General features: G+C 41.2%; 1 protein-coding gene across 3 annotated transcripts in view; it reads right to left on the minus strand.

Annotated features, from left to right (window-relative positions):
- Window positions 1-11,359, minus strand: part of Rhobtb3 (Rho related BTB domain containing 3) — a 52,608-nt gene that overhangs the window by 2,056 nt on the left and 39,193 nt on the right. For 2 of the 3 annotated variants that reach the window (XM_031359802.1, XM_031359803.1), the window contains exons 9-12: window positions 6,808-6,981; window positions 5,345-5,511; window positions 4,508-4,604; window positions 1-867 (exon numbers count right to left, since the gene is read on the minus strand). The exon at window positions 1-867 is cut by the window's left edge and continues 2,056 nt beyond it. In XM_031359802.1, the coding sequence (XP_031215662.1) occupies window positions 752-867; window positions 4,508-4,604; window positions 5,345-5,511; window positions 6,808-6,981 (554 nt within the window). In that variant the 3' untranslated portion in view covers window positions 1-751. The remainder of the gene's footprint in view (window positions 868-4,507; window positions 4,605-5,344; window positions 5,512-6,807; window positions 6,982-11,359) is intronic. The other variant, XM_031359804.1, reaches the window with a different exon arrangement.

The raw sequence follows: 11,359 nt of genomic DNA on the forward strand, positions 1-11,359 counted from the left end.
AAAAAAAAAAAAAAAAAGGAAAAGAAAACATTATCTGAGCAATTTTGAGGAGCCAGTACAAAGTGAAAACATGGGGCCTTCATCAAACATTTTTAAGAATTTAACAACTGCGCTAGCAGAGCATTAAACCAAATACCAGACCCTTCTAAGTTTGGAAGTCCGTAGATTCCAGGACTACCAGCCTGCTTAGGTTTGCAGCCTGACTGACAAGCAGATGTGGGTGGATGGTCCAGATAGAGCTATCATATTGATTCACGTACTCTTGCTAAACCAGAAACCAGATGACACATGAATATCAAAGTCTTCGGCAAATTTCTATTCCTCCACTATTCCTATTTCTATGCTGCACTGGTTAGTGCTCCTTTGAATCCCATGGCTACATTTGGCTTTCCCATGCCCCTTATTTTAGCAGAGCAATCACTCAGACATGATGACATTTTTGTTTTTATCCCAGATGCTTTTTTTTTAATTAAACACCTCTTAACTAGAAGAGATCTTGATGTTATTAAAGCAACAGGGCAATGTAAAGGAGAATGCAATGTCCAACAGTTTTATATTCTAGGTGAAATATTAATTTAGTCTGTAGTAGCTTTTGTTCCCTTTTAAGACCCCATAGTCTTTAAAAGATAACTAGTAAGAAGCTATATGGTGATTTTTAAAACACTGATTTGAGTTATAAGAATTTTTACTGGAATCCAGAAGTACCCATTCTTTATAATAATAAAAAAGTGTATGTATGCAAAAGCTCAGGTCACATGACTAAACATCGACATTTCCGGGAGTGGATATACTTCCTGTATTCTGCCAGCTGCTTCAAGTACATGTTTGATGGCCATCTGTGCTTTTCAACAAAACTTCGTTCTTCCACTAAAGTTTTAAGAGAAAAAAGTTAATTGTATATACACTATTTTTTGACAAGATGAAATACCAACAATTAATTTCCTTTATGACAGAGGAGCTCAGTTTCTTATATTCTGAGTCCTTCCATAATCACTTAATAGAATATTGGTAAAAAGCCATCAGGACCTATGTTATTATGCAAGTTACATTGACATATACTCACTCTTCTACCAAGTAGCATTTGACTGCTATCCTTTTCTTTTTCAATAAAATTTCTACTTTTACTCTAGATAACAAATTCACTTTTTCTTTGTGGATAACTCTACCACTCACACTCTATAACATCTTTAGTTCCCATCCAGTCACAGCCACCAGCTAATCTACTCATTCTTGTGCTCTTCCTGTGCTCCAGAGTCTGTCACGTTGTAACTTGTTACTTCCTGTGCTCCAGAGTCTGTCACAATGTAACTTGGTGTTAACTCTCTGTGTTCCAGTCAGCAACACTGTAACTTCCAGGCTTGTTCCTCCAGCCTCCCCTTCGGCTATGCACTCTGGACCCACTTTAATAGGAACCAGGGTTTCAGCCCAGGCTCTCAGCTCAAGCTTAGCTCCATTAGAGTCTACAAATCTGTGACTAGATTCCACTTCTCTAGCTTCCCATGTCCTGTAAAGGTTGCCTCCATTGAGTGGACGGGCTTAGACCAAAGCTCATCAGTCAACACTTTTGAATTCCACTGTTAAGGTCCCAAGCTTCAGCCTGCCTTCAGACACACCTGGTACTTTAAACATTTAAGGGTTTGGGGATCCCTCCCTTCTGTATGCACTTGCATTGCATTATGCTTAGTCAGTCTGATCTCTCCACCTGCTGTTTAACTTCGCCAGCATGTGGATTAGCAAGGTCCTGATTACAGGATCTAAATGACAGTAAAGAAGCTGCTTCCTCAGGGAAATCAGTTCTCTTGGTTTCCTGAGGAGGCAAAAAAGATTGAGGTAGCCTTTTAAGGAAAGAACTCCAAACTAGGTGTGGTGGTGCATGCCTTTAATCCCAGCATTTTCAGGTAGAGGCAGATAGATCTAGGCAGGCCTGGTCTACACAGTGGATTCCAGAACAGCCAGGGCTTCAGAATAAGATCCAGTCTCAGACTAACAAACAAAAACAACAAAGGAAGGAAGGAAGGAACAGAGGGAGGGGAGGAGGGAGGGAGGGAAGAAGGGGGAGGGAGGGAAGGAACAGACAGAAGGGAGGAGGGAGGGAAAGAGGGAGGGAGAAAGGGGAGGGAGGGAGGAAGGAAGGAAAGAAGGGAGTTAGATCTCTAGAAAAAGTGATAGCAGATGACCTCTGGCGGCTAGTAAAAACAGGCAGCAAACAATCACTCTGTACAACATAACCCAATACTTAGCTAAATTAAACCAATTGTGAGAAAAAGAAGTCCATCAACAGCAAGGGTCAGTTTTTCCTGTGTGTTGCTGTATGTCATCTTAAAAATCTAGTGTATACAAATCTAAGTGGGGATGAGCTACTTATCTGGGTTGGAAGGCTTGCCATGGCAGGAGACCCTTTTCCATCCTAGCTTTCTGATTTCTAAACAACTTTACACTTGAAAAATTCTCACCAGAAATTTGGGAGACAGAGGCAAGAAGATAAGGAGTTCAAGACCAGCCTTGGCTACAAAACAAAGTGTGAGGCAGCCCAAGAAACACAGACCCTGTTTTTAAGAAGAGAAAAATAAAAATGAAAATGAGTGCTGTGCAGAGAAGCAATTACTACCATTCCAGTAATAACTGGGGTGCTTCTAAAGCTGAAAATGAACAGTTCCACAGGGTATGACAGGAACTTCCAAATCCCAAGCAGATGGCCAGTGGGCCAGGTAGAAGGCCACCAAGAGGAGGATGGATGCCCTTTGTCAGCAGCCACTGCCTAGCAACCAGGAAGGTAGACCCAGACTTTCCTCTGGAGATTTTAAATTGTAGTACTATATAAAAAAAGTTTTTTTAAATGGTGACTTTACCGATGCCATAGGTTGCCAGTTCATAATTACAGAATTAGCATATTTCCTAATTTTCTGTTATCCAGAGGCCATTTCCTCTGCTAGGGAGAAGCGTACCATAGATACTAAAGATGTGACCTTTCAGATCTTTTTCAATTCCCACCCAAGTACGAACAGTACTGACCCGTGCCACGGCATCCAGGTCTCCCACAGCCCCTGAGAGGATGCTCTGCACCTCTGATTTGTACATTTCATAGGCAATTCCATAAGCAATAGCTACTGACACAAATTACAGAAATGATGTATGTAGTGTTTTTCTCTGGAGGCTGTAATTACACCCCATGGAGATCTAAGAGTGGTTAGAAAATAATCTCATTCTTTTACAATGGAGGAGGCCTAAGGTGGCACAGTTGTAGTAGCTCTAGAGCCAGAATGAAGTTGTTAATGTCTTAAGAGAGCAGCCTTGTTCTTGTTAGCTCACCCCTTGTACCTGCTGCAAGCAGAGCACACCTTATCTTTATGATAAGCCCCGCTTTTTTTTTTCTTGAGAAATGTAGAGAGTTAATGTTATCTACCCTTTGCTTTGCTTTGATTGTATTATACAATGTCTTAACAACTGAGTGCTGAGCTAGGGGGACAGGCTGACAACAGGTGCACAATTCTGTTAACTGGCTAAATATGTCTATCACACACCAATGGTAAGAATCTGGATTCCATGTTTCTGTAACAGGGTGTAGAGCAGAAAGAGGCCAAGAGGGTTTTCAAGTCCCGTGTGTCACCACTAAGACATAATCATCTGATGTGGGCACTCTGAGGTGGAGGGAAGCCCAGGAGCTCTAGAGTCTGCTGTTCCCCCCACTTACCCTGCTCAGCCCTATTCCCTCTGTAGCACTCCCCCAAACCTCAGCCATCTCCATAGAGAGTTCTTTGTCCTTGGCTGGCACTCTTTCCTGTCCTTTTCATGAGTCACCTACTCTGACAAACACCCCACCTTGTTTTCCTTCCTATTATGCAGTTCCAAGAAATCTCACCCTTTGTTCTGAGGCTGACACTGGCCTAGAGCTCATGAACTCGGGATCCTATTGCCTCCAGTTTCAAATGCAGAGATCCCAAGCTTGTACTGCCACACCTGGCTACCTCATTTTAATCCTTATCAGTTACCTCAGAAATCACTCTACAATTATCTCCAGTAATTCCATATAAAGTTCCATAATACTTGGTCAACAAGAAAACTACTATTCCAAGGCTCCTACACAGATATATACATATGGATTCTCTAAGTATTAAAGGTGACATCTTATAAATAACAATGCTTATATTTCTATGAAAAGGAAAAAGTGCAAACATATATTGTTTAAAGTTTACTCTCATTTATCACAGTCAAGTGGCACCTGAGGACACTTGTCACCACCTTAACTCTCCTACCAGAAAACATATTAAATGTGAATGAGCACTATAAAATAATCATTAGAAAATGTCTTGTGTAACCCAGGCCATGCTGCTTATGAAACATAGGTGACTAAAGCAGAAGTGCCCTCAGTTACATAATGGAGTTAAAAGGAAGTTGGCAGCATTACATTTATGTTCTCAAGTTAAAGCAATTGTTTCTATTGATTATATTGCAAACCACAAATGAAGGCTGTAACATTTTCTTTTCAAAGCAGAAATCAGCAGTGTACCTGAAAGGTCTTGAAATTCGGGCTTTTGGCTGAATATGAGGTAGTTAGTGGCGATGAAATGAAGAAGCCAGGTGGAAAGGCAGTCCGAGTGGTGAAACTGCAAGAAAGGAAAAGGGAAACGCATTCCATTTCTGTTCTGCTCAGCCATGGGCGGGCGCTCCTAGGCACGGGTCTGCTGTGCCACCTCTTCAACTTCCATATACCCAGCTCTTTATAACCACAGCTTTTCACAATGACTTGTGTAAGCTACATGTATTTCCTAGAATTAGTAGGAGCATCATTCTGAACATCGAGGTCCGGGGCATGCAAGGAGCCAGAAGCCAGTGAGGTGATACCAAACTTTACACTTTTAATTTTCCTAGATTCCTAACAGCAAGGCATGTCAGGTGAACTCAACAAATGTTCACCATACCACTGAACTCGAAAATATGCTCATGAAAGAATGAAAGAAAGAATGAATGAATGAATGAGGGAGAAAAGAGTTTTGGTAACTATGTCAGTTGGTATATACAGACTAATCCTGCCATTTTCCTTTCAGTAATGTAGGAAGAAAATTCTCTTTTCTGTAATGTCACTGTTCACAGCACAGCCACACTCAAGGAACCTGGATTAGTACCACTACTGGAAAAAAAAAATTACGTAGATGTAACTTCTAACCTAAAGCTTCAAAATTACTTAACCATAAAAACCAGTGCAAAGAAACTGTAGCCTCAGTCAGTCAAACTTTCAAATGAATACTAGTCTTGGTATTGCTTTAAAACACAGAAAAATGAAAGCAGTGTCTGTGTGTTTTAAATTAAAAGAGCCCCACCCTGACCCCAGCACAAGGCCAACAACCTTGGCCTTTTTGAGCAGGTCCACAATGTCGAGGTTCATGGAGGCCAGCTCCCTGCTGGGCATGCTCTGCAGCTGTGTGATGATGAACAGCTCACAGATGTGCTGTAGCCTGGAGACTTGATACATTTCAGCACAGATCAGGAGACACATGGCCTGAAAAATGCCAGCTGATGAGAGGGCAAATGAGAGAAGATGGACGGTTAGACTATTGCTCTGAGAAACAAAAAGAAAACACACATTACTGGTATGTACTTCTATTTCTTACTTCTATTTCTATTTCATTCCATTGTAGCCATGACACCAACAACATTGCTCTTTTGGCAATACTAATATAAACAGACCAACAGTCTCCACTTCTCTTGATTAAAAAAATGCTCACACGTGCACACACATAAATACTAGTATTGAACTTAACTCTGATTTTTCATTTTGATTAATTTTTCCCCAAATACCCTTTTAATTCTTAAAGTGTTGTGCCTTAGGGTTGCTATTACTTTCCTGAGCATTTTCTCTGATTAGTGATCACATTTTTTTATTAAGTATTCAAATTCCCATTGAGAAAATATAACATTTTTTCCACTAATACCCAATGTTTCCATTTTTGCCAAGCAAAAAGAACAAGTCAATCCTTATTAATATTAGCATTCACAACTCCAAAACACAGAACTGGGAGGGAAGACCGAGACTGACTGTAGAAGGAATTTTCTCCTTTGAGCTGTGTTTGAGGAGGGAGCCATCTGGTGGACAAATGGGATAGAACACTCTAAGGGGCTTCTGCTCCTTGTTCAAAGGATTGTGCTATGATGATCTCATAAGATCTGTTCTAGGGTGTAGCTGCTACACATTATTAACTATTACTAACATTACTAGTGTGTGCTGGTTCGTGAGGGCATTTGGTTAGTGAATTTAGAAATAAATTCTATACTCTCCTGGGATTCTAAGCTTCTCAAGGAATGTTTTCAGATATGCCAGTGTTAGGGGAGTCTGACTTTGGAAGTCGGAGCAGCCTTTAAACATCCCAAATTCTCAGAGCCGGAAAGATCGCAGGAGTCTCTCAGTACTAAAAGTCCTGAAAAATATCTCAACCAGATGTGAGGACCATGAAATCCGTTGTCTAGCCAGCCCTTTTCTTGTTGAAGAGGTAGCGCTCCCTAAACTCTAAAATTAGAGCAACCACTAGGCACCGCAAATGACTGTTCCCAGGTGTCTAGGGCAATCAGTAACCTGCCGTTAGTGCCAGCTAGGACACATGAGTACGCAGAAGGCTCCTAAGCACTGCTCCTCCATTTGAGCTAACTGAGAATGCAATGTTCTCCCTATCTCAACTCCAAACTGCTCAGCAAATGCCACGGCATCAACTCCAATAAACCTTAATCAAAACAGATTTGACAGACAACAATCTAATAAAACCAGTAAGAAGAAAGTATGATGAGATATTGTCTCGTATCATGCAAAATGCGTACCTGGGCAACAAGAGTCTGTATATAGGTATTCTAAAAATGACAAGAATGTCTCTTTGGAAACGCCATAAACCGGAATCAGTACACTCTTGGCTTCCATATAATTACCATTAAACATGGCAGCCATCACTTCACATCGTGCCACCAAGATGGCCCTGTGGGCTGGCACAGTTGCTCCTGAAAGGTGAGAGAAGGAAACGAATCAAGAACTGTAGTGCCGTAGAGTTCCAAGCGTGTTCTAACTCGAATGCCACTGTCCATGATGGGTGGCCTGCTGTGTAGAAGCCTCACTGGGGAGACAACTGGTGTTGCTCCAGAGGCTTCTTCCAACACCGGAGAAACAGAAAGGGTTTAAAACTTGTCTTAGAACCTAGCAATCTGCAAACCAGACAAACAGTTGTGAGTTTAGATTTTTCTTAAGACCAAAGAACTGAAATGACAAATTTTGCCTTGTGTTTTTAGAACAGCTCTATCTGTCATGATTGGCTTGAAGTATTGCTACCTCTGCCCGTGTTCCATCCAGGAAAACAGCTCAATCATTACCTTGTGACCAACCTCACAGAACTGTCTTGGTCAGGCTTCCTGACACCAGAAAAGGAAAACTGCAAAGTGGATAGCCCACCTTACAGGGAAAATGGCCAAGAGGCTCTCCAGAGCCAAGCCAAGGAGCAGTCATGACCTTGGGGACATTGGAGAGCTGATGACCATGGCCATGCCATGCTCCCACTGCTGCATACAAGCAGAGCCTTCTCTGTGAAATGAGGAGCCCCTGAGCTTAACACTGACTCTCTAGACAAATGGCTGAGTCTTCCAGATACTGTTTCACTTCACAAAGACAGTACCAGATGAGATGACAAGGAACTCGTGAGGTTCCTGTTGTTATAATGTCTACCATGTAAGAAGACCATGAATCCACATAACAGCCTTCAGTCCCACAGATCATCACTGAACACCCACCATCATGGTGATGGAAATGGTGAGAAACCAAATCTTTTAAGTTCAGACTCTATTTTTGAGAACTTGAACTTGGGTAAACTAACAGGTCAGTACCTAGCATGAGTTTCCAAGTTACCACTGGTCCCCTGCCCCCAAACCCAAGCCTAGCTCCAATTTCTAGGCTAATCACACCAAATCCAGCATTTCCAAGTTAATTGCCAACAAGTCTACCCTCTGCCTCACGATCAATGCAGAGGCAAGCAGAAATTATGGTTTGATTCCCTGGCACCAGCCAATTATGCTAAAGGTCATAGTAACTCTCCAATATTAGCTTGCCAGGCTAGAAACATTTACCTGCCCCAACCCTGTTGCTTTCTATAAAGCCTTACCCTGATAAATATGCGGGGCTCCTCTCCACCAAAACCCTCCTGTGTGTCAGTGGTGGGCTGAGGGGCCCTGAGCTAGCTTCAATAAAGACCCTGCTGTGCTTTGCATCGGGTTGGCTCCTGCTTCCCTGGTACTACAAATAGCAGATACCAAGATGAGGAAGGCAGAGTGGGGATTCAAGTTATGGAGATCCCAGGACCAATGGAAACCACAAAGCTGCCCCTTCCAGAAAGAAATGCAATGAGCCAGACCACAATATTCTGCCCAATAATTTACTCATATATTGTCTGATTTCATAACATTTATCATATGTATATATTCTCTTTTAAAATATTCACAATTTATTGGTTCTTCAACCTCTCTAAATCCAAGCAAAATAAAAGGGGTCCATTTAAACTCGGAGATATTTCCCAGAGACAATATTTCCTCAGGCTCATTAATCAACCACTGATCCTGTCAGCTGAACCCACAGGATGTCACTATGATTTGCACAGCCACACTCCCAAGAGCAAGGAGGCAGCTTAAAAGCATCCTGTTCCCACCAGCAAACACCATCTGTCCACTGCATCTTCCCTTAGTCACTCCAACCCTCCCAGCCAGAGTGTGGCAGTATCATTTACCAGAAGGGCCAGCTTCCATAATTAAAGCATGCTGGATACATCTGTAAAGACCCATTAACAAGGAATTCAAATTGGCAATGCAATTTGACTTACAATTTTAGGTTTTAAATTATTTCAAGATAAACAGAGCATCATTTGAAAAATAGGAGCATAGCTTAAACAAACTGGATGGTCTACCATTTGAATTAAGCAGATGAATTAAGACTGACTAAAAATATCAAGTGGCTAGTAGACAGGGTGGATTTCATAAGCAGGGCTTGAAATTTTAATGGAGCTTTGTGTTGATAATGCTACAAGATAATGTTGAAAATGTAACACCAGCTTCAGTGCCTTTGAGTATAGTGTGTGTGTGTGTATGTGTGTGTGTATGCACGTCAGTGTATGCACACATGTGAGTACCAGAAGTTGACATCTTTCCTACTTATTTTTTTATTTTTTTAAACAGGCTCTCTCACTGAACCTGGAACTCTGTTTTGGCTAGATTGTCTGAGCAGCGAGCTACCAGAATCTGCCTTTCTTTACTCTTAAGCACTGAGATTACAAGTATGGTGTAAATGTGGCGTATAAAGATATGCCTGGTTGATTGTAGATCAATTTAAAGATTAGAATTTAGCTTTTGAAAACCATTATACTTTCAGGGAAGAGAATATGAAATTCCATTTCACAACCCTTTAAATTTTGATGTTTTAAAACTTATGTTGTGAAAATGTATACAATACCTAACTATGGTTACCTGTTTTTTATTGCTTCGTTTCTTTCAGTGTGTGATGTGTGTGTGCACCTGTGGAGGCCAGCAGACAGGTTCAGATCCCTTGAAAGTAGGGTTATAGGTAGTCATCATAGGTTCTGGGGACCAAATCAACATCCTCTTGAAGAACAACTATTGACGCTGAGTCATCTCTCCAGCCCATGTTACCTGTTTTAAGCAGTATATTTATGCAAACACTAACAGAATATAATACAGTGTTTATATAATAGTTGGCAACTGATTGCAAGTGATTATGTAAGGGTATAGAAGATATAGCTTTTGTTATAAGATGTATCTGGTCTTTGAACATGCCAAGACTATGTATCTTTTCCTGTCATACCCATTCCGTGTTATAACTTCAGAGAACTTTTGTAAGAAAAAGAACAAGCCTGAAATGATTACAAAGCCAGTTGCTCCTCACTGTACATAGGTCATCAAAGGTATTTTTGATTGTGTATTGAAATAAAATGCATCTGCTGCACCTTTTAATATATCAGACTTCAGCAGTGAAATGTAGGAATGCTGCTTGGGAAAAAAATAGACACTTGTTTACCTCAAGAGAAATTTAAAACATGGACTGTGTTAAGTAAATAGGAAAGGAATCAAGTTTTGTTAAACAGTGTTTCGTGCACATGGAGTCAAATGCAGAGGGGCCCTATCTATGTCGCCTCTGGATATTTTCCAAGATTTTTTTTTTTTAACAAGTTGATCACTATACATGACTTCCTACTCCACTGATAACATCCCATGTCCATTTGAGCCCATAGTAGCCACTGGCCTCTAGCCTGGGTTCAGTTTCAACTGTCACTGCAAGGGGACAGGAATGGAGTTCACACTTCAGTCTCTGCTAGTCCCTATGTACATTACTGCAACCCCTGTAGCTACTCCTCAAGTGGAAATCTGAGTCCCTATTTATAGGAGAGAAGACTACAGTGTTTCACATTTTGAATAGACAATGTCTGTTAAAACTTCAAAGTCACTTATCAAACTCTATCTGCACCTTCTCTCCTGGTAGTTCTGGTCAATAGTAAAGGGCCAGAAACAGAAAGAACACAACCGAGTCTATATAAACATCCATCTCAGCACAAATCCCAGCTAGACCCTTTCAGTCTGTCACTGCCTCCTCAGCCAAGGGCAGCAATGTGTCAGCCTGGACCCAGATGTCCCGCTGTTCCTCACTGAGGATCAGAAAACTTCAAGGGGCTATGTGACATCCACAATCACAACTGGAGTGAAGAAGCCAAAGATGTACTGCTAGTACTGCATGGAGAAATATGCTAAAATAAGTACTAATTTCATTCTCACATTACCATTCTCATATTACTTCCTAAATCTGTGTTAAAGACACTGAAGTAACATCTGGATATGAATCAGCTCACAAGCATGACCATTTTAGAATACTCTCTGAATTGTAAGTATTTTAGGTAAAATATACAGTGAAAAAGTTGAGTGGCTAAGATCTTACTACAACTTATAAAAGGTTTTGTAATTAAGGTTTAAGGAGAGTTACTATCCAACTATTACTCTAAGGGTTTGTCTTAGTTTTAGTACAAATCAGCTTAAATATAAGAATGTTTTCCCTTTCTATATTTGGTAGGAAACACTTAAATTAGTGATTAATCACAAGGCAAAGACATAGTCACACTGCACCCAGCAGTTTCCATTAAAACAAAGTAACACCAAACCAAGCAAACCCCCAAAGCACACTAGACAGAGCTGAGGAGGGGCTTCAGTCTATAAGGCACGTCCCACGACAGCGTAAGACTGAGCATGATGCCTACAACCTGCATAAAACAAGTTGCCGGCATCACAGGTTGCCATCCCACCAGGTCTGGGAGGAGGCAGCAGCACAGGTTGCCATCCC

Source organism: Mastomys coucha, unplaced genomic scaffold (genome assembly GCF_008632895.1).
Source record: "Mastomys coucha isolate ucsf_1 unplaced genomic scaffold, UCSF_Mcou_1 pScaffold8, whole genome shotgun sequence".
In the NCBI taxonomy this organism is placed as follows: domain Eukaryota; kingdom Metazoa; phylum Chordata; class Mammalia; order Rodentia; family Muridae; genus Mastomys; species Mastomys coucha.